This window comes from Hyperoodon ampullatus (assembly GCF_949752795.1).
Source record: "Hyperoodon ampullatus genome assembly, chromosome: 6".
Lineage (NCBI taxonomy): Eukaryota > Metazoa > Chordata > Mammalia > Artiodactyla > Ziphiidae > Hyperoodon > Hyperoodon ampullatus.
This window is the reverse complement of record NC_136919.1, coordinates 19262933-19286667: the sequence shown is the minus strand read 5'-3', so window position 1 is coordinate 19286667 and position 23735 is coordinate 19262933. Positions and strand designations below refer to the sequence as shown.

Here is a 23735-nt window from a genome sequence, read left to right as displayed (position 1 = left end):
AGAGATTTCAGGTACCAGGTTGCAAGAGATGTGGGGAGAATTACCTAACTGGGGGAGGGAGGGGTTATGGAGGGGTTACAGATTGTCTGTTAAGCTGTTGTAGTCAAGATGGTCGGAGAGAGGAGGAGATCCACATTAGAAAATGTCTCTTCTTCATGAGAACCATTGTTTTCTTTAAATCAGCTTTTTTATAAGCCACGGATACTTTATACAATGTCCTTCACATCCTGCTTCATCTCTTCTTACAGTGGATAGAGTAATTTTCATAAAACGTCACGTTGCTCAGTAAATGGTAATAGTCATGGTGATGATACTTCCACCAAAATTTTTGCCTATTCTTCCACTTTTTGTGTGTGTGTGTGGGGAGGGGGTTAGGCAGATCAAGAAAAAAAATCAGTTATATTTAGTGCTGTGACCGTGACCACTGCTGGGTGGGTGCTTTTGGTGCCCGACCCAAAACCCTTCACTAAACAAATGCTAGACAGATAAGTAAAAGGTGTAACTTCAATGAATAAAATCAGTAGATAAATTAAAGGGAGGCAGGTAAGAATTATGAAAAGAGAGGGAAAAACGTGAATAAAAATGCAGCAGACAACAGTCGAGATGGAGATCAGAGGCTTCACATCAATGCGGACTCTGCATTTCAACAGCAAATGACACACTTGTGGGCTTTCTGCCCCAGAAGCCCAGTGTTTCCGTTGTGTAGTTCCATACTGAATTTCTTGGCCTTTCTTTATGAAAAGGCTGTTGTCTTTTTCTTCCAGCTGTGCACTGGCATCTATCCTCTGAACAATGTCAGTGGGCCTGGGAAATCAGAATTTCAAAATCCCATTTCTGTGCTCATGGTGAGTTGACCAGCTGGCCTGGGGGAATTTCTGGCTGTGCCAACTTTAAATCTTTAGATTTCCACCGTCTTGTAGATGGTAATTAACAAGTGCTGACTGATGAGGAATCCACTTTTAGTGCTCACCGATGGGAGAGAGAGTGATTCTCCAACAGCAGCGGGATGGCCAAATTCAAGCCTCAGGACCCCTAAGGGTAGATTAAATTGCTTGGATCTCATCTTGTAAAGTTAATTGAAATTAAAAGCCTTGCCTGCCTTAAAACTTTCTGGTGACTCTTCACACTGTCAAGAATGAAACCCAAGCCCCTCAGCATGATATTCACTGCCCTTTGTAGATGGTACTGATAATGTCTGTAACCTCGTACCCTGTTATCCCCAGCTCCATCATACAGCAGGACTGTATAGCTGGTGGTTTCACTAACATAAAGTTTCTCATGCCTTTGAGCTTCTCACATACTGTTCCTCCAGCTGGAAATGTCGTTACTCCCTTCTCCACTTGCCCAACTCATTTTCCTTTTTAAGGATTCAGCCAAGTATCACCTCTTCCAAAAAGCCTTCTCTGATACGCTGCCTTCACTTTGCTCGGGTCTGGGATGGGTATCTGCCTCTGTGCTCCTGTAGCTTCCCACACTTTCCTCTAAGCAGACTAGTTACGTTCCTATAATTTTGGTTTTGGTTCTCTCATTCTCACTGCAATGTGTATCATTTCCTGAGTGGAGGGGTTGTGTCTTTCTCTTCTCTATACCAGCGCTGCCTGACCCATGGCAGGTAAGAAATAAATACTTGTTGGATGGATAGATATTTGACTAAATTTCAGTTTGCTCCATGAGAAAATCAAAATGGAAAATTAGAGCAGAATGTTTTCTATTACTTGCAGCTGTGGCTAAAAGCAAAATTCCACCTCTCTGCTTCCCAAACCCTTGAGAATTACTGGGATATCACTGTCAAGTCTTACACGGTGTGGGAGGATGCTTTATTGGCCTTGTGTTTCTGCATATCCTCCCTGCTTTATGTCCCTTACTGCTCAAAGAAAATCATGGCCTCCACTTCAAGCAGGGTTTTGTTGAGTTTATTAGAATACAAATATGGGGCCAGAGGGGGAGATGCCTGGCACATACTCATTTTGTTCAGTGCTAACAGGGATAGTACTTTTTTCTTTCTTTCCTTCCTTTCTCCCCCCTCCATCCCTTTCTCCTTTCTCCCATCCTTCCTTCTTTCTTTCCTTCCATTTTCATCCAGAGTAAGCTTAATTAAAGACTCCAGGAGAATGACTTCCCTTCCCTTAATCCTTAAGAGAGAGAATTTGGGCCTTTGATACAGAGGTGAAAGAAAAAGATCAGAAGATTCAGTGGAACTACTGCCTCTGGAGGAGCTGGAGTCCCCAGATGCTCATGAAGCATATGCCACGTGTTTGGCTGTGTTCAAGGTACTGGGGCTGCAGCACTGAATGAATGAGACAGAGTCCTTTCTGGCTAGAAGTAGGAGGCAGGCCATAGGTAAGTAAACCAACTAGTAAGTGATATCAGGCAAGTGTCATGAGGAACTCTGGAGCAGCATGAAGGGGTAAATCAGGATAGGGCACCATTTTAGACTGGTTGACAGAGAGGTCTGTTGAGATGAGACTTGAGCGGAATGAAATGAGGGAGGTGCTGGGTGTAGAACGGGGAGAAGAGTGGTATCTAGGCAGCAGGAGTAGCATGTGCAAAGGCCCTAAGGTAGGAGCAGGCTTGGCATACTTAAGGAACAGCGAGAAGGCCAGGGTGACCACAGTGAAATGAGCAAGGGGACAAGTAGTGGGAGTGAGGTCAGAGAGATGGGAAGGACCAGACTCTGGTCTGTGTAGCCTGTGATAGGGTCTTTGCATTGTATTTCAGGTATGATGGGCAGCTAGGTAATGCATACTTTTAACTTCACTTGCTGCTGCATCAAGCAGCTTGCGCTTTGGCTCAACGCCATGACTAGAGCCCTGGAATTCTCTGGGAAGAATGCTTTGGGGCGGCCAATTTCACATCTTCTCTGTAAAACCCACAGACAATGAGCAGACTTTGCTCTTTGCAGACTTCTGCTATTAAGAATCGAGTGATGCAGAGCTGGGAATCCCTTTCTTCTGACCTTTGAACCTACAACCCTTTGACATTTCAGGACTCATAACCACATGGTACCTTCCTCTAAGCGCTCCCACTTTTCCTGTTTCTTTTCTCTCCCCATGTGCTTCCCAAGGCCAGGTGCCTGGGCTTCTGCTTCTTTACACCTTCCACAGCATAGTCCTGCTTGCCTCTTGCGTGTCTGTCCCAAAACTTCTTCTCACGTTAAGCCTATCCTGATGCTCAGAAGGCATCCCGTGCTCCCACTGCACCCCACACCCCTAGTTACAGCAAGTGAAGGTGTCTGTTTACTAGATTGTTACCTCCTTGGAAGCACAGACTTGTCTTCATTGCTGTAGTATCCCCAGGACTTAGCACGGAGCATGGTTGTAGTGCACTATTGGCTGAGTAGATGAAGGAGATATTTACTGGGAGGATATTGTAGGAGATATTTATTGGGAAGATAGACTTCAGGAGATGGAGAGAAATGTCCACCTCACTTTTAATAAAATAAAATAGTTCTATGGAGAAAGCCATAGAGAGAAATATTCTAGAGACAGTGGGGGAAGAGCCCATAAAAGGGACTTTGCACATTTTTCCTGTAATGAAGAATGTCTTTAAATATACAACGTGATTTCTTTGAAACAGTGTTAAAGATGCACGGCTGGGGAAATGAAACCACTGAGCCCTTGGCATGCCAAAACTGGGCTCTTAGTTAGAGACAAAGTAATTCCAGCCTGTGATTCACTTGAAAGCTTTCATCTCCCTGAGCGGCTAAAGCCTGGGGATTCCTTGCTGGAGATAGGAGATTAAAGTGGCTATAGCCAGAGGGTAAGATGATTGAGTGGAGATAGGAAACTCTCTTTAATCTAGCATTTGTAAAACTCAGGGAAAAGTGAAGAGAGAGGGAGAGCGAGAGAGAGGGAAAGAGAGAGAGGGAGGGAGGAAGAGGAGGAGGGAAGAGAAGAAGAAATTCCCTCTCTTGTTTCTCTGATTCATTTGTGGTCCCTTTGCATCTTTTAACAAGCTCATGTTTATAAAGCTGAACCATTCAAATCTCTACCATAGATTTATTTCTTCCCAATTTATTCTCCCCTCCCCCCTCATCTATGATCAAGCTACCCACCCCCCAACCCTCACCCCCACCCCCTCCCCCTGCCGAGCATCCTTGATGATCATCTCATAGCTGCGTGGGAAGCAGTCCCTGCACAGAGTCAACAGAATTGACCACCTGAGCTCACTTTAGACTTTCTGAAGAGGCTGCTCTTTGTCTACTAAATACCCCTTCTCTCTCTCTTCCTTACAAACTACCACAATTTTATGTGGGCAGCAACATGCTCCGCCAGAAGTCTAACTTTCCTAGACTTACTTACAGCTAGAAGTGGCCAGTGAAATGCAAGTAGAAGTCATTGGTGAGGTTTCCAGAAAGACTCTCATCTAGGAGTTACTTTTTTTTTGGTTTTGGTTCTTCCTCCTTCATGCTGCCTAGAACACAAATGTAAAGGCTGTACTGAAGTAGCCATATTGTGACATGGAGGTGACTTTGAGAATGGAAGCCAAGGACTAAGACTAGTGGAACAGAAAGCTAGAAGGAGCCCAAATCCTTGATAATTTGGAACTGCTGTGCCATCCCTGAACCACCTAACCTCAGACTTATTTTATGAGAGGAAACCAACTTGTATCTTGCTTAAGTGACTGTTATTTGAGATTTCTGTTACATGCATGTGAACGTATCCATAAATGACAAAGACGCTTCAAGGCATTTCCAAATATGCCCATCAGTGCAACACATTTTCTGCTTATGGAGACTCAGCTGGAATAGCATCTCTGCCAAGACACCGTCCCTAGCTGCTCCTGACTCCCCCATTCACTCCCTTTCCTTGCTTGAGTGCTGCCCAGTCACTCCCTTTCCTTGCTTGAGTGCTGTCTAACATTCTGACCATCTGGTCTTCCCCCAGGGACTGCGAGTAAGTGCACATGAGTCAGAATAGCAGTGCTAAGTACATAACCTATTTTTTCCCCCTCAAATATCAGCATACTACAATATATTCAGTGGGTTCTCAATACATACTTACTTATTAAATTGAAACTAAAGACTATTACTTGTCAGACCCTGAAGAATTAACATTTTTCCCCTGAACCTCTTGAATATTTGGGGGCCAAAGTTAAATGTGTATATTTTCATATAGGAAGAACTGATTTTTTTTCTCAATTTAGCCATTGAGAAAATATGGAAGCAGGTACAAAGAACAGGATACTTGGGCTAGAAGGGATACTGGAGGTCAGGATTAAGCTGTCATGGAAAAACAAAGTTCACCTCTTAATGACCAAGAGAAAATGAGAAGGCCACCGTGGAAGGCTCAAAGGACCGTGTGCAATGTTTCAGGTAACCTGAGAGGAAAGCAAAAGACCTGGAATAAAAACAATTAATGGGAAAAAACCAAGGAATTATTCCCAACATCTTGGTCATCTTCAAAAGAAATAAAATGAAAAGTTAATTAATTGTGCTAAAAAGGGAGGAAAATGAGAAAAATTTAAAAGATTCTGTGAAATGCACAAAATTAAAAAAAAAAAAAAGAACCAAAGACAAACACAAACTTTGATGCTTTAAGTTCTCCTGGGAGGAAATATTTAAAAACCACTTTGATTGCCCAGCTAGGGAACTTTGCTGTTGGTGAGTCAGTTGACAAGAGGAAAAGATAGGTAAGTAACTCTTTCAAATGGGATTTAGAGCAGTCATGAGTACAGACATCCCCACGTCTTCCCATGTGGTCTTCTCATTTGAGGACAATCTGGCTGATGGGTCTGCAACCTCAGAATCAACAGAGGGTGCGGCGAGAGCTCAGAGGCTGACCTCACCTGTGGATGCCTGTACCCGTGCCGGCTTGCTCTTGTGCCTGCCCTTCTCTGCTATGAGGAGGATGGTGTATTCCTGCCCAGGTTCTAGGCCTTTCAGGACGTAGGAGGTGGTGCCTCTGGGGAGCAGCACCTCCACTGGCTGGCCCGAGGGAAGACTGTAGTTGAGGCGGTAACGGTCACACTTGGCCAGTGGCGTCTGCCAGAGCAGGGTCAAGCTGGTCTCCGTAGTTTCAGAAACCCGAAGGTCCCTGGGCGCGTCCAGGTCTGGGAGGAAAACAGAGAGTTGAACACCCTTCAGGCTTACAGGGCAGGACTGCTTCTGGGGCTGAAAGCTGGTTGTGGACTACAGTTCTAGGTCTGCCGTAGCGTTGTGTGGCTTCAGGTGACTCAGCTGTCTGAGTCTCAGTTTTCACCTTTGTGAGATGCTGTTATTGTACGGTACCTCACTGTGTTTTTGAAAGATTAAAGATAATATAGTGATATATCCATACCATGAAGTGATACTCAATTAAATGCATTTAAAAGGAACTGATAATTGATACAAGACACAACCTGGATGGATCTCAAGAGAATTATTCTTAGCGAAAAAGCCAATCTCTAAAGGTTGCATATTGTATGATTCCTTTTATGTAGCATTCTTGAAATAACAAAATTGGATGAAGCCCAGATCAGTGATTGCCAAGGATTAAGGTAAAGGGGAGGGTGGGAGTTGCCTTGGCTGTAGAAAAGTGTAGCAAGAGCGACCCTTGGGATTGGAACTATTTGGTGTCTGACTGTAGTGGTAGATTCCAAAATCTACAAGTGATAACAAGTGGTAGCTTCCAAAATCTACAAGTGATAACATAGGACTAAATACACACACATACACACACACACACAGCTGAGTGAAATCTGAATAAAGTTGATAGACTGTATCAATGTCAGTTTCCTGGTTGTGATAGTTTTCCATAGTTACACAAATGTTACCAATGGGGGGAACTAGACAAAGGGTACAGATTTCTCTGTATTTTTTCGTACACTGCATGTGAATCTACAATTACCCCAAATAAAAAGATAAAAAAGAATATGTATAAGTGCTGAGCATTGGACCCTGTATAATGATCTCCCCACACCAGCCACCCTTATCATCCTAGTCCCGGGGGAGATGAGCAGGAGGCTGGTGGAGAGGTAAAGGGAAGAGTTTTTTACAAATTTTCCAGAAAAAACAAACAAACTTGCAGAAAGAATCAGTGGCCTCAAATCATGTAGCCCCTCAGCATCCTCACTCAGAGGCTGGAGCTGCAGGATGCAATAAGTAAGAGCAAAGATTGCCTTAAACTACACGCCTGCCACTTATAATTTATATGATGAGGGTATGCAATACAAGTTAAGTGTTTGCTAAGAGAAAAGCCTCCAGATGTGTTTTGATTATTCAGTGGTTTATAAAAAATGGAATCGGTTGCCAACTTTCAAAAGTTTGTCGATCTCTTATAAAGTCTGGTTCCAATTTTTTGTAAAATATCCCCTGTCCCCCCTTCCTGCATAGAGAGTAGCACTAGGATCATTCACATGGGGAGTGCTTATGCTACTTTTGAATGTGGACATCTGGGCTGGATGATCCTGGAAGCCCCACTTCCCCCTGGGCATCTACTATTTCTTTTTAAGTAGGTTTCCTGCCTTCTGGGCCCTGTTGTGTCTGCTGGTGCTAGTCCCGTGGAGGTGGGAATCCAGGCAGGCCTCACCTGTGGCCGCATTGATGGTGGCTGGGTCACTCTCCTTGTCCCCTTTCACGGCAGACACTCCAATACCATATTCAGTTCCTGGCCTCAGACCTAAGAGAGAACATGCAGGTTGAGATTCAGCCCAAAACTGGACAGACTTTCAGAAGGCCATAAAAATGGCCCTGTACGGGTCCCTGAAGGCTACGATTTCTCAATGTCTGGACTGTTTCACAGCCTGACTCACTGATGCCCAAGTGAGATGGGTAGCCAGGAACCATTTTTTTTCACTCTCTGGAGGGTTGCAATGGGGGGGACATGCCCCCAGGGCCAGTTGGGTCAGGGATGCGGAGCTCACCTGTGAGTGTAGTTTTGGTTGTGGTTTGTTGCCTCCTGGGGACTTCTACCTCGGCATGGTCACCTCCAGAGATGGGTGCGTACTTAATTCTGTAACTGTCGGTGGCCGCCTTGACGTTCCTCCACTCCAGGGTGATGCTGTTGTCTGTCTGGGAGATGCGGCGGAGATTTCTGGGCGCATCCAGGCCTGTTTGGGAGAGGAAGGGGCATTGGTATTGAGGACACCAGGCACCAGGAGAGAGGGAGTCCTTGACAGTTCAAGGTGAGACATGAAAGGTGCCTGCCATTGCAGAGAAATGATAGAATTGCCCACACACTCCTCTGGTTCAATAGCTAATGCACACATCTAAACAAATACTACATACTTGACACTTTCCTCATTATTAAAGCGCATGATACCTCAATCATTCACGTTTTCCACCAATTTCGTGCTTAATAAAAACTGTACAGAAACTTGCAGATAAGCTCTGTGACTGTAAGAACAGGTTTGTTGTAGTCATCACTGGATTTTTAATAACTCACACGGAGCTTACCGAGCTCTGAAAAAATATTTAGTGAATGAATGGTTGACACTTTGGTACTTTTAAGATAGTGCTGTAGGCTAAGAGGTTAGAAGGCATCTTTGTCATTTATGTCTTCCATATACTGCATTTTATTATTAAAATATTTATTTAAATTTTACTTTAACCAAAATGTCTGAGAATCTCAGACCAGAATTTTCTATGTAGGCAAAAATTTTCTTTTGCCTTAGAAGGTTATTTGAGGTAATATTAATCAATCAATTGCTACAGTATTTTAAAATAAAACTTAAAGGAATGAAAATCCCCTTTCCATTGTTTCTACTGTAAAAGGAGCCTGGAAGACACCCCGACATGTAGTGGGGATGGGAGTCTGGCAATCTTTCCTTTGCTGGGGCTGTTAGCAGGGGGAGGCCCGTTACCTGTTGTGAAGGTCTCTCTGGCGGGGCTGCTAGACATGTCAGCCCTGTGGGAGATGAGGGAAACCTCATACTCTGTGTCTGGCTTCAGGTTCCCGATGGAGTACTGGTTCTCCTCGTGTGTGAGGTCGACGCTGGTTCGGTCACCGGGCACATCTTTGATCCCGTATGTGAGCTCAATGCTGTCGATCTCAGCCAGGGGCTTGGACCAGGCGATGAGAGCGGTGTTGTCCGTAACGTCTTTCACTTCGATCTGGCTGGGGGCGTCCAAGCCTGTGACAGGCAGAGGACAGAGGGGTTTCAGAGATCAGGGCCAGTGCCAAGGGCTGAGCAGAGAGGGGGCTTGTAGCCTTCCAGATCCGTGAGTGTACGTTCAGGTGCAAACTGGCCAACTGACCTTATCTTGTCTTTTGGAACCTCAATTTCCTGTTTGCTGTGCTATAAGTAGGGATGATGACAACTACCTTGTAGGGTTTTTGTTTTTTTCAAACATTAAAGGAAATAATGCATGTGGAGCATCTAGCACAGAGCCTGCAATGTAGTAGTTATATGATAAATGGTTGTGACTATATCATCATCATCATCATCATCATAAGTTGAAGAAACACACTTACGGGCTACTTCACTTGAAAAACATTGACTTAGCTTCTATGTTTTTTTGTTTGTTTGTTTGTTTTTGTTTTTTGCGGTACGCGGGCCTCTCACTGTTGTGGCCTCTCCCATTGCGGAGCATAGGCTCCGGACGCGCAGGCTCAGTGGCCATGGCTCACGGGCCCAGCCGCTCTGCGGCACGTGGGATCTTCCCGGACCGGGGCACAAACCCACGTCCCCTGCATCGGCAGGCAGACTCTCAACCACCGCGCCACCAGGGAAGCCCTATGGTTTTTTAATTAGGCAAAACTCCCTAATTGGTAACTTCTCTATCCAAATAATGAAACAGAAAAGTGAGGCAATGACTGTCTTGACAATGCCTGGAAAGTTAGTTTTGATGAAAATAATTCAAGCAAGAACGTCACGGCTATCTCAAGCCTTGCCTGTCTTTGAGGCCGCATCTTGGCCTTCCTCCTGCCCTGCTGCGCACCTCCTGCCCCACCCACTCTGGGCTTCCTGCTCTGACAGCATACTTCTCCTCCAAGAGCACCCCGTGTTGTTTCTCACTCCCGGCCTCTACACTTGCTGTTCCTCTGTTTCTTCTTCCTGAGATTGCTCCTCTCCCTCTAAAAATCTCCTATTCATCCTTCAAAATCCCACTCATATGTCACTTTCTAACAAGAACCATTGTCTGACCCTGTTGCAAACAGATAAACACATACTCCTTCCCCTAGGGGTATAAAGTTTCAGTTTGCAAGATGATTGAGTTCTAGAGATCTGCTGTACAGCATTATGCCTCTGGTTGAGAGTACTCTATTGTGCACTTAAAAACGTGTTAAGGGCTTCCCCGGTGGTGCAGTGGTTGAGAGTCCGCCTGCCGATGCAGGGGACACGGGTTCGTGCCCCGGTCCGGGAGCATCCCACATGCCGCGGAGCGGCTGGGCCCGTGAGCCATGGCCGCTGAGCCTGCGCGTCCGGAGCCTGTGCTCCGCAACGGGAGAGGCCACAACAGTGAGAGGCCCATGTACCGCAAAAAACAAAAACAAACAAAAAAACGTGTTGAGGGTAGATCTCCGTTTAAGTGTTCTCACCACAATCAAAAATAAGAGCTTCCTAGTATTGTGCTTTTCTCACTATTCTGTAACAGATTTCTCTACAGTTTATTCAAACCGTATTATACAATCTAGATAGGGTCATTCAGAGAGTCGGTCTTTGACCTTTTTGAATCCCGAGTGTAGCATCAGGCTTTGCCATTTATGTCTTTACTCTTTTTTTTTTTCTAATTAGATAAATAATTTTAATGCATTAAAACATTATACAGTAAAACATACCAGGCTGAAAATTAAGATATTAAAGCATTCAGTCAATGTTTCTTCATTTTTTAAAATAGTTAAGTTTGTGTTTTCAGCACTGGTTGAGGAAACAATATCAAATAAAAGGAACTTGGTTTTATAAAGGGAATGAGAAAGAGGAATAATTCATAGCTGATTGTGAGAAACCTGCAGAGTTTAGTTTTTGAACTCTATGAGTTGATACATTAGTCTCAGCTCACAGATGTTGAAGCCGTGAAATCCACAATGAAAATAATACTGCAGTTCAGCAGTGAAGCTTCCCATCCTATGATCTTCAAGGTGCTAGGAAACACCTGAACCATACCTACTACCTTTCTTAACACCCCTTTCATCAAAGAAGTTGAGATTCAGTCAAGGACACCGACCTCGCCCTACGTTCAGAACCCTTCAATACAGGAGATTAACATTGTCTTGTGCTCACCCTGTGCCAAGCACAGTGCTTTGTCGTTTAAGTCTTAACTCTCATGACTATGCCGTAGGAAGATATATGAACCCGGTTTCCAGATGGTGGGTCTAAGGCTTAAAGAAGTGGATCTACCCAAGGTGATGGTTATTGGTGAAGCTGGAATTCAAGCTCAGGACTGTTTGGATCCAAAGCCCAGGCTCTTTCTCCTTTAAATGATGGCTCTCAAAAATATTTACATATCAGAAATGGTTGTCATACAATCTCTCTATAGAGCTGAGAGGGAAGGAGCTAAATATGAAATTTTTAAGATCCTTTAAACCTGGAAAAAGATCAGGTATCAGCAAAATAAACAGGTAAGTATCTGCCTCTGTGTTGTTATTTATGTGATTATGAAACTTCAAATGTTGGGATGTTTGTCCTTCAAGAAGAAGAAAATAAAGCAGACAATCCCTAAATTTAGATTAAAAAGAAAAGGGCAGATGAAAGAAATGTCTTTTGTATTTTCAGTGGGCCGTCTCTATAGCAAATAAGCATTTGCTTAATCTTTTCTATGCCTTTCTGGTGATCTAATGATTTTTTCTTGTTGGTACCCGCCTTCTACCTACCACAGTGTCGATGTTGTCAGGATGATGGAAAACACTTGCTTATGAAAAAGACAATCTTATGAATTGGATCTGAGTTAAACAAAATGTGCAAGTATTTAAATGCAAGATGTTCTTTCTTGTCATTAGTAAACAGATTTAAATTTTCTAATCACCCCCTGCCAAGAAGAGTCAATACCTTAAATAGTTGGCACATATGCTATCTTGAAGAAGATAAAGAGATTTTCCCAAATGTCAGTGCAAAACAATTTTGTTTGTTTATTTATTTATAAAAATTTGCTTCTTGATAGAACAACTCCAAATTCAGGATTTTTATTCCCCCCACCAAATGACCTAGCAGTGCCAAATCCTACTCTAGACCCAAGAAGTTCTGATCTCTTTAGCACTGAGTCACATTTTATTTAAGTTCCTGCTGAAGACATGGAATCAACACTCTACATAACCCAGAGCCTAGTCAGTGTTACTGGTAATGGGGTTAAAGTCATAAAAGTAAACCCAGGCTTAAAATTCTGGCCCTGATAGTATTAACCAGGTGGTGTTAGTTAAACTGATTCAGCTTCTTTAAGCCTCAGGTTTTTTTTGTTTGTTTCTTTTTTTTTTTTTTTTTTTTTGCGGTACGAGGGCCTCTCACTGTTGTGGCCTCTCCCATTGTGGAGCACAGGCTCCGGACGCGCAGGCTCAGCGGCCATGGCTCACGGGCCCAGCCGCTCCGCGGCATGTGGGATCTTTCTGGACCGGGGCACAAACCCGTGTCCCCTGCATCGGCAGATGGACTCTCAACCACTGCACAACCAGGGAAGCCCTAAGCCTCAGTTTTGACTCTTGAAAAATAATAGCATTAATATTTTCCCTACCTTTTCCATAGGACTGGGTACTAATATTAAATCAGATAGTATGGTAGATTATTTGCTAGAGTCTCACTTGTTTATTTTCCTGTATCAGTGCCCCTTTGAAATGTCACTTTGAAGCTTCTCTCATAAAGAGATGGATCTTTTCCCCCACCCCTTCAATCTGGACTGGCCTTGAGATATGCTTTGATGGAAGTGACCCAGTGTCTTTTGTGAGCCTGCTCAGCTGCCGTGAGATCAGGCCCAGGCTAACCCTCCGGAGGCTGAGTGACCATGTGAGGCAGAAGGGCACCGTCCTGGCTGAGGCCATCCTGGGCCAACCAGCCCCCAGCCCATACAGATGCATAAGTGAGTCCAGTCAAGAACAGAAAAACTGTCCAACCCCAAATCACCAATGTGCAAAAGTATCATTTCAAGCCACAAAGTTTGGAGCTTGTTTTTTAGGTAGCAAAAGCTAATTGAGGGCTTCCCTGGTGGCACAGTGGTTGGGAATCTGCCTGTCAATGCAGGGGACTCGGGTTCGAGCCCTGGTCCAGGAGGATCCCACATGCTGCAGAGCAACTAAGCCCGTGTGCCGCAACTACTGAGCCTATGCTCTACGGCCTGTGAGCCACAACTACCAAGCCCGTGAGCCACAATACTGAAGGCTGCATGCCTAGAGCCCGTGCTCCTCAACAAGAGAGGCCACCGCGATGAGGGGCCTGCGCACCACAACGAGGAGTGGCCCCCGCTCGCCACAAATTCAGAAAGCCCATGCGCAGCAGCGAAGACCCAACGCGGCCAAAAATAAATATAAATAAAATAAATAAATTTGTAAAAAAAAAAGCTAATTGATACAGATGCTCTGTAAGAGGGCATGTTATCAACCAGAGATGCTTTGCAGTACAATCAGCTTTATCCTTGTGTCAGTGGTATTAAAGGTGATACTCACGGGTCGTTGTCACCCTCTTCAGGCCTGGGCCCCGGGTATTGTTTTTCACGATGTGCAGAGATATCTCATACTCTTGCCCGGGAGCTAGGCCAGTTTGCCGGTATGTGGTCTCTGGCCTCCGCAGGCTTTTGGTGATCTCTTCCTCATCTTCTTTATTCTGAAATACAGAGGCACCTTTGTAAGACCTAAGGAGGTACCAGCTCCTTCATTTATGTGATTCATTCATTCTGTATTCATGCCTTCCTCTTTCATTCTTTCATCTATCACTAGGCACTTACTAAGCATCTGATCGGTATGGCAGGTGCTGAGGATATAGAGACATGAATACATCTCTCAAGTTGGTTTCTCCCTCCCACAGACCTCTCTACTCACCCCTTTGACACTCAAGTCAAATGACAGTCATGAGAACCAAAGGAACTCTGGAGCCACCAAATCAATCCTTCTTTTCATAGACGAGGAAGCCAGCATCCCAGAAGTCATGCCATTGTCCCATCTTCCACATAGCTAGTAAGAGGCAGAGCCTGACTTTGAACTCAGGGACCTCTTTCCTGCCTCACATGTGCTTTTAGGCACAGAGAGAAAGGATACTCAATCTCAGATATGCCTGGAGGCATTCTAAGACAGAGACCATTTCTTCTCTTCTTTGCCTCTGAGTGGAGATTTGTAAGACTGTAATGGGAACATAGAGATGACTTGCCATCTATTTACTTAGGCTCTCAGCCCTAAGTGCTGTGCTTATTGACTTCTTAAGTCACTTAAAAATAGATGCATATGCACAGGGGCTACTTAGAGCCTTGTCCCACACCAAAAGCCAAGGAAGTGAGTTGATAGAAAAGTCTACAAAGCCCTGTGAGCATCTTTCAGTTTCTCGTGGTCGAAGGTGCCCACTCCTCTGTGCTCCTTACCATATTCCGGAAGATGACCTCCCACGTTTCAAAAGCGATGTCCACAGGATCCCACTCCACTTCCACAGATGTCTCCCTGATGGACTTGAATTTTAGACCTTCAGGTGTAGGCAGGTCTGTCAGGAAGAGCGCAGAGAGGAGGTAAAGATGACTACATGTGTGATGGAGGGGACAGACATGGTTCCACTAAACCCCACAGGGCTGTCTGTCAGAGCTGGAGTCTATTTAAGGGTTCTCCTGGGATGCCGTCTACTATGAGGCATCATGGAAATTGATATCAATATAAGGACCGACCATATGACTGGATATTGGCAATTTCATATGCTTAAACCTAATGTGACAATAGACTTTGAAATCATACAGATGGGCTAGAATCTCAGCTCCATCGTCACAACTTTTGTGTGCTTGGTTGAGTTAACAAAATGCCCTGAGTCTCAGTTTCTTCATCCAAGAGAAGGAGCTAAGTATGCCTACCCCTTGGGAATGTTTCGAGACTGCTGAGTCCCACAGTGACTGCTGGCCATGGTCCCTGGCCTGAAGCACAAGTTTAATAAAAGCAGCCAATGTTACTATTACTAAGCAAAAAAGAACCAATTTCTAGCCGCAGCTTGCTTTTTAGGAGTGGAGGTAATTATTCTGATGTTGGACTCTTAAAGGAAGAATAACTTGAACCTTGATGTTTCCACTTTTGTATTTTTTTAAATATATAGACAGTGAGCTCCATAGAAAGGTAGTAGTAGAATAGAGTACTTAAGACTGCCAGGGTTCAAATCCTATCTCTACCACTTATTAACTGTGTGATATGGGATGAGATGCTTAACCATTCAGAGTCTCAGTTTCCTCATCTGTAAAATGGGTTAACAGTAGCTCCTGTCTCATAGGGTTATTGTGAGTTAAATGAGTTAGTATGTGAGGACTTTCTTTAACAAATATTCAATGGGTTATAGGAAAAAGAATACATATATATATGTATAACTGAATCACTTTGCTGTACAGCAGAAATTAACACAACCTTGTAAATCAACTATACGTCAATAAAATTTTTTAAAAATTCATTGGGCTTAACTGGATTCCAGAGTTTTAACTAGTGTAACTGCATAAAGACAGCCATAGAGCTACAGGGGCAAAGGTGAGGCAGTAACTCATGGGGGGCGTATGTACTGGACAGGAGGGCAGTTGAGGCTGCCGAGAGGTGTTCTGCTCACTCACAAGTGGCCACCCTGGCGCTGACAGGGATGCTCTTCTTGTTCTCCAAGATGGCAAACACGCGGATAAGGTACTCCACGCCAGGCTCCAACTCCTGGATGGTGGTGGATGTCTGGTTTCCAGGGACGCGGAACTGCATTTCTAGGCCGTCTTCATGGGTGGGCGTGTACACGATGAGGTACTCTGTGACCCGCATCTCATTTTCCCAGGCCAGGTTTATGGTCTCTTCTGTCACTTCTGTCACGATGAGGTCTTTGGGAGGGGACACTGGCAAGAATAAGGAAGGACAGTTTGGGTCAGGTGGTGTCATAACGCACTCTATGAATTCCCTCTTGGTTTGTTTCCCTGGACCTGTCTCTTCCCCCAGTCACGGAGCCCTGAAACCCAGCTTCCATTTTCTAAAATGCAGACTCATCAAGGACCCTCCTGCTGTGACCCATCTTCAAAACCTTTGGTGGCCATCCCTTGCCTTCAGGCTAAAGTTCCAGGTCTGCAGTGTGGCCTTCAGGGCTCTCTGTGAACTGGCCCCTCCGACTTCTCCACTCCCTGGACCTTAGTTCAGATTCAGGCCATCTGCATGGGAAAGTGCAGCCTGGGCTTGGCTTTCTGCTCTGAACTTCACGTCATACATTCTTAGCACTGGAAGGGTATTTTAGGCTCATCTGGTCCAAGTCTTTCCTTTTCTTAGAGGTGAGTGAGGCAGAGGGACTTGCTCAACTTTGCTTACTCATCAAATGTGGAATGTACCTCTCCTCCCGGCCAGCCTGGTCTTCCTTCCAACCAGGCTTCCCTGGCTTGGCCATGTCAAACACAGAGCCGTGGGTTTGTTTTTATGTGCCAATGGCTTTAATCAAGGCAGAAAGTCTCCATTACGACAAGTATATAAGGGTGGATGAGGGAAGTACAAAGAAGACCCTCATTAAACATGAGCATTATCGGTCTTTGCTGTGTTTTCACTCAACCAGTGTTTACTTACTGAATACATGCCCTGTGCTAACTGCTGGGATAATGCTCCTTTAAGGCACTCACAGTCCTTGGGATAAAAGACAGCAACAAAAAGGTGATTTAAGAGACGGGCCTGCTTCATAGGTGATCAGCACTTCATCTTTAGCTGAATGTGCATTTAAAACAGTTTGTTTTATGTAATCTCACTGTCCATTCAACTTAGCTGAGTTTTTACTTCCATCCAAATGAGGGATTTAGTTCATTATTGGTTCCATGTCAATACAGAGTAGGAAAGAAGGTTGATGTTTAGCAAAAGGGAGGTGAGCATTTCATCTGCCCTCTTCGTGGGCACTGGGTGTTAAACTCAGCATAGATGAGTTACCCAGACTCAGGTACCAGCTCTGTGATATATAAGCTGTGTGTCCTTGGGACAATTCCATAACCTCTCTGAGCCTCTGAGCCCTCAAATAGGTAGCTCTGTAACAGGTGAGTCAAAGAGTCAGTGTGTGTGTGTGTGTGTGTGTGTGTGTGTGTGTGTGTGTGTTTGGTATAACACAGAGTTCTCCAGCACATGCCAACTCGATGGTGGCTGTCATCACGCTAGTTCGCTGGAGTGCTGGTACTCACCTTGGGAGCAGTCTTCTCCGGTGTAGCCCTCATTGCAGATGCAGCGGCCGGAGACGCACTGGCCCCAGTTGCTGCAGTCGTTGGGGCAGGAGCGCTGCCCGCAGTCCAACCCAGTGAAGCCCTCGTGGCACACGCACTGGCCGTCCACGCAGCGGCCCTGGCCGTGACAGTCGTCGGGACACCTGCGCTGCCCGCAGTCCTTGCCCGTGAAGCCCTCGTGGCACACGCACTGGCCGTCCACGCAGCGGCCCCGGCCGTGGCAGTCGCCGGGACAGGAGAGGTCTGCGCAGTCGGGGCCGGCGAAGCCGTCCTCGCACACGCACCGCCCGTCCACGCAGCGGCCCCGCTGGCTGCAGTCCCGGGGGCAGCGCAGCTCCCGGCAGTCCTCACCCATGTAGGCGTCGTCACAGACACACATACCGTTCACGCAGCGGCCGTGCTGGTGACAGTCATGGGGGCAGCTCATCTCGCCACAGTCATAGCCCTGGAAGCCGAGTTCGCACTCGCACCGCCCCTGCACACAGCGCCCGCGGCCGTGACAGTCGTTGGGGCACCGCAGCTGCCCGCAGTCCTCCCCGGTGCGACCCTCGTCGCACACGCACTGCCCGTTGACACAGCGGCCCTGGCCGCTGCAGTCGCGGGGACACCGGAGCTCGCCACAGTCCGCGCCCGTGAAGCCGTCGTCGCACTCGCAGTGCCCGTCCAGGCAGCGGCCGTGGTCGTGGCAGTCAGAGGGACAGCGCTTCTCGCTGCAGTCCGCACCCGCGAAGCCCTCGTTGCACACGCACTGGCCCTCGTCGCAGCGGCCGCGGCCGTGGCAGGCGTTGGGGCAGGCGAGCTGGCCGCAGTCCTCACCCGTGAAGCCCTCGTCGCAGTAGCAGGTGCCGTTGACGCAGCGGCCGCGGTCGAAGCAGTCGTTGGGGCAGATGAGCTCGCCGCAGTCGTCGCCTGTGAAGCCCTCATCGCACACGCACTCGTTCTCCACGCAGCGCCCGCGGCCGCGGCAGTTGTGCAGACACAGGGGCTCGTTGCAGTCCTCGCCGGCGAAGCCGTCCTGGCACACACAGCGGCCGTCCATGCAGCGGCCGTGCTCCTCATTGCAGGGCACCGGGCAGGGCTCCTGGCTGCAGTCCACCCCCGAGTAGCCTTCGAAGCAGACGCAGGTCCCGTTCATGCACTTGCCCTGGTCATTGCAGTCACTGGGACAGGCCAGCTGGCCGCAGTCCTCCCCCATGAAGCCCTTGTCACACACACACTGCCCGTCCAGGCACTGGCCTCGCAGGTGACAGTTGCCTGGACATTCAGGCTCAGAGCAGTTGGGGCCTTTCCAGCCCGGTTCACACACACAGCCACAGCCTTCAGTGCTGAAGTTGCCGCGGCCGTTGCAGAAGGGCTTGGTGTCCAGGTGGCCTGCAGGGAGGGAAGAGAACAGAGGCTCTCCACTGAGCACCAGCAGCCCAGTTTCTTGGTTTCTAGCCACAAAACCCAAATTCAAATTCAGCCAGAGCAGGGGTGCACCCTCAGGCCCCATCTGGCTTGAAAACCACTTGCTTATTGTGTGAAATCAGTTGGGGCCCCTCATCTAATGATCCTAGGTGGGAATTCTTAACCAGCACTCTCTGAAATTGTAGGTTCATATGCATATTCTCTGTGTGTGTGCGTGTGTGTGTGCGTGTGTGTGTGTGTGTGTGTGTGTGTGTGTGTATTTCCATCCCTGGGGAGAACTCCCATAGTTTTCAAGTATTCCTGTGACCCAAAGGTTACGCATCACTGCCTGTGCAATGCATTATGCTGGCCTGTGTTGTTACTTTTCCCGCACCTAGCCAAGGTCAGACATACAGGAGAATAAGTGTTTCACCAAGAAATAATTGTTGAACTGAACTCAGTTCTGATGCCTCGACTCAATAGCTGTGCTGCATTTGCAAAAAATTTTAGACGCTCTGGAGCTGTCTCTTCATCAGTCAGGTGGGACCAATGGCCCAGTTCCCGGGGTAAATCAGGTGAAATGAGGACATTAAGGACCTGCTGTTGTGCTCACTGTGATTTCCTGTTGCAGAGTGTTTTGGGTTGACTCAAGTTGTTATATGTGTTTATGTGACCAAAACTTGCTAAATTTTTTGTAACTGAAATGAGGTAGCTAAGGAGTGGCTTTCTAATTCTGTTAGGACAGCTTTGCATTGGGCTCAGCCCTCGCAAAGCTCATGTGCCTCCATCTTTTTTCCTCTCTATCCTGAAAGCTGCGGTGGTGGGTGAATATGAGGAATACGTGGTCAGGGCTGCTGTGACTCTGGCGCTTTGAAGTCTCCGTAATGTCTTGGCTTAACTCGCAGCAGTGGCTGGTGTGGTCTCCATGGAGCCAAGGAGAAGAAACAAACAAAACTCACTCCATTTTCTCTGCATCTAAATACAGTTGAATTAATACACTTTATCTCCTTCCTGACAACAGGAGGGAAGTCAATTTTAAGAAAAAAGTTGGCTTGGAAAGTGAGAATCTAAACTTATGTTGTCTAGTATGGTAGCCACCAGACACACATGGCTTCTAAACAACTGAATTGTGGCTAGTCTGGATTGAGATGTGCTCTAAGTGGGAACTACATACACACTGGATTTCAAAGACTTAGCATAAAAGGAAAGAATGTAAAATATCCATTAACAATTTTTGTATTGATTCCAAGCTGAAAGATTATTTACTTATATTGGATAGATGATTAAAATCATTTTTACCTTTTCCTTTTTTCTTTCATTAATGTGACTATTGGAAAAGTTAAGATTAATTACATACATGGCTCAGATTACAGTTCTAATAGACAGCACTGCATTAACCATTTTTTTTAACCCATTCTTTAGCATCAGTCCTATTGTGTAACTCCCCCCTGCGTTTTGCCAGGGAGTTGACAGAAGTGGAAGATAAAGTAATTTGTGCATAAAGAGAACTTTTTTGTTGTTGTTGCTTTTGCCTTGGAAACCTAAAGGATGTCCTATAGTACTGTCCACTTACAACAATTAGGGCTGCTCTTGAAATAATCTGCCAAAATACTTTCTAGTATCTAGCAAAATACTTTCTGCTCATACTTTTTATGAGCAGCAGAAATAGAGATTTTCATCTCTGATTTGAAGCTGTTGAAGCCCCTGTAGCTCTATCAATTTTAGGGGATGAAGATGAAGACAAAATTCCAAAGTGGCACAATTCCTTAAAAAAAGATGCACCTGGAGACAGGGTATCACTGGGATAGCATGAGTTGTGGAGACACACAGGCACCTTCAAAGCTCCTACCTCTTATCACTCTTTGAGTCATCTTGTGCCAGTTTAACTTTTTTGAGTCTCATTTCTTAGATCTGTAGAGAGGGGGTATTAAACCTATCTCAAAGGGTTGTTGGAAGGATTAAATGAGATAGTGAATTACAATTCCTGGTACATAAAGGGGCTCAATTCATATTGCGATCATCATCGTTGCTGCCATTAAACTGGAACATTTTTTCTATTTCCCACAGATTTTGCATCACCGTAGGCAGCATTGTAACTTTGCAGGAACACTGGGGTGTGGAATCCTGTAGTTGAAGTCCTAACTTGGCCACTTATGGCAGGACCTTGAGGAATCCCAACTTCCTTCTAGGCCTTTAGTTTCCCTATTTGTACAACGAAGTGATGGGGCTACATCACCACTTTTCAGAGAATGATCTTTGGGTTAGTGATTTCAAAATAAATTCATAGGTTTTAAGGGTAGAGAATGAGTAGATTTCATTGTCAAGTAAGTTTTAGAAACTCGTACTTAAACTAAAATAGGGTTTTTCAAAGCAGGAATTCTCAGAGGCCTGAAAATTCCTCTGAGAAACATTTGTCACCAAGACTCTCCAAAAGCAGAATGGAGATGATTACTTTCTACACAATCATTTGTCCATAAAATCTCTTTTGAATGAACACCTTGTGAGGCTAGTTCCCCAGGGAGCCCACTCTGGAAAACAACTGACGGATCCTGGCCTGCTCACGTGTACAGTGAGGGGCTGGGCCAGTCACCAGCTCCTACCTTCGGCAGGCTGGAAGCAGCAGCCTGCTCCCAAGGTGCACTGCTCCCGCAGGGAAGACACCAGGTTCTCTAGCTCCTCCAGTCTGCTCAGAAGCTCCTTGACATCAGGAGCAGCGGCACAACCACAGGCCCGGCGGGGGATGTTGATGCGGTGTGTGAAGACGATCTGGTTTTCCCCATCTACCGTGTGCTCCTGGAAGCTCTCCCTTGGCTCTGACAGTGGGACCAAGTCTTTCTCCCCACTGGCTGATTCCAGATCCACCGAGCACTGGGACCCCACAGGCAGCTTGATGTTGTAGACATGATTAAACACCACCGGCTGGTTCTCCTCTGGCAGGGTGACATTCAACCCACTCTGTCGCTTGTGCCGGATGACTTTCTTGAGGACGCCACCTTTGGCAGGAATGGCAAGCAGAGCTAGGAAGATGCCTGCCAACAGCCGAGTCGCGACCCCCATGGTGGAGGTGGGTTAGGCTGAAGGTTCCCGGGGTTCTGTGGTCCTAGGGTATCTCACTCTTAGGCAGAATTGGGGATTTGGAAGCCGAGAGTAGAATCCAAATCGGTTGTTCCTGATCTTCTGGAAGGAATTCTCTTCTACAAGTAAACAAAGGAAAACAATAAGCTTGTTAGGATCTACTATTCATTGAATATCTGCAATTCCAAGTGAATTTTGATTGATATTTCCTGTGTGTGAAGGTCTCCTTTTATTCCTTCAGTGTGCACTACAGTGTGGATATAAAATGGTCTCTAAAAGAATTTTGCAGTCTTGAAGGAATGACTTCACTCACTATTCAATATTTGGAAATATAGGGAGACAGCAGAAAGGACAAGACAGATCAGATGCGGGTTTGGATCTCAGCTCTCGTTCTGGGCCTTTGGGTAATTATATAACTTTTATTTGTCTTATTTCACTTCTGTACAGTGAAGATCATAATGTCAAGGTTAAAGTAATGATGGAAGTGAAAACAGTAAGTAGAAATCATTCATATAGTCATGAAGCCCTTTGCTATTTACTGGATGAGCACATTGAGTGATAGGAAGGCCGTAGTCCCATAGATGTCCAGTAACTCCTCCCTCTTATTTATTTATTTTATTTTTGCGGTACGCGGGCCTCTCACTGTTGTGGCCTCTCCTGTTGCGGAGCACAGGCTCCGGATGCACAGGCTCAGCGGCCATGGCTTACGGGCCCAGCTGCTCCGCGGCATGTGGGATCTTTCCGGACCGGGGCTCGAACCCGTGTCCCCTGCCTCGGCAGGCGGACTCTCAACCACTGCGCCACCAGGGAAGGCCTCCTCCCTCTTATTATTGACCCTCCAACCTAAGATTAACTCCATCTGCTGGTTTTCCTCTGCTGTGAGAGGCAGAGGTGAAAATGAAAGACTTTAGAAAACAAACTGTGTTTTTACTGTAACTGAACATCTAACTAGTTATGTGGCTGTTGGAATAGTATTCTACCTCTTTGAACCTCAATTCCTCTTCTTTTCGATTTATTTCTAAAACCTTAAAAGGTCAAGTTTTGGGGCTTCCCTGGTGGCGCAGTGGTTGAGAGTCCGCCTGCCGATGCAGGGGACACGGGTTCGTGCCCCGGTCCGGGAAGATCCCACATGCCGCAGAGCGGCTAGGCCCGTGAGCCATGGCCACTGAGCCTGTGCTCCGGAGCCTGTGCTCCGCAAGGGGAGAGGCCACAACAGTGAGAGGCCCGCCTACCGCAAAAAAAAAAAAAAAAAAAAAAATTTAAAAAAAAAAAAAAAAAAAAAAAAGGTCAAGTTTTTAGAAGAGCCTGACAGAATGTTCCTGAACCAGTTATCCAAACTATGACCAAGGGCAAGAGATGACTCAGAAAGATGTCCATGAGCCCTTGATGTCTTCTGCAATCAACAAGTACTTATTCTTTTTTTTTTAAAATTAATTAATTATTTTTGGCTGCGTTGGGTCTTCGTTGCTGTGCGCAGGCTTTTCTCTAATTGTGGTGAGCAGGGGCTATTCTTCCTTGTGGTGCACTGGCTTCTCACTGAAGTGGCTTCTCCTGTTGCAGAACATGGGCTCTAGGCACGTGGGCTCAGTAGTTGTGGCTTGCAGGCTCTAGAGCGCAGGCTTAGTAGTTGTGGCGCACGGGCTTAGTTGCTCTGCGGCTTGTGGGATCTTCCCGGACCAGGGCTCGAACCTGTGTCCCCTGCATTGGCAGGAGGATTCTTAACCACTGCGCCACCAGGGAAGTCCCAACAAGTACTTATTCTATTCTTACTGAGTGTCTTACACTGAATCATATCTTCCCCTCCCCCCCAAATTCATACTTGAAGTCCTAACCCTCAGTGTGACTATATTTGGAGATACGGCTCTTAGGGAGGTAATCAAGGTTAAATGAAGGTCATGAGGGTGGGGCCCTAATCTGATGATAGTATTGGTGTCCTTATAAGAAGAGGAAGAGACTCCAGATCTCTCTCTGACTCTGTGTCTGTTTGTGCACAGCAGAAAGGTCGTATGAGGACACAGTGAGAAGGTGGCCATCTGTATGCTTT

At 46.2% G+C, this 23735-nt stretch overlaps 1 protein-coding gene across 5 annotated transcripts in view; it reads right to left on the bottom strand.

Moving 5' to 3' along the window:
• Window positions 1-21673, bottom strand: part of TNC (tenascin C) — a gene marked incomplete at its 5' end in the record, with an annotated part of 67122 nt that extends 45449 nt beyond the window's left edge. For all 5 annotated transcript variants that reach the window (XM_079706161.1, XM_079706162.1, XM_079706163.1 and 2 more), the window contains 9 exons: window positions 5788-6051; window positions 7509-7598; window positions 7843-8028; window positions 8782-9051; window positions 13509-13665; window positions 14414-14529; window positions 15623-15886; window positions 17192-18601; window positions 21217-21673. In XM_079706161.1, the coding sequence (XP_079562287.1) occupies window positions 5788-6051; window positions 7509-7598; window positions 7843-8028; window positions 8782-9051; window positions 13509-13665; window positions 14414-14529; window positions 15623-15886; window positions 17192-18601; window positions 21217-21673 (3214 nt within the window). The remainder of the gene's footprint in view (window positions 1-5787; window positions 6052-7508; window positions 7599-7842; window positions 8029-8781; window positions 9052-13508; window positions 13666-14413; window positions 14530-15622; window positions 15887-17191; window positions 18602-21216) is intronic.
• Between the last annotated feature and the right edge of the window lie 2062 nt (window positions 21674-23735).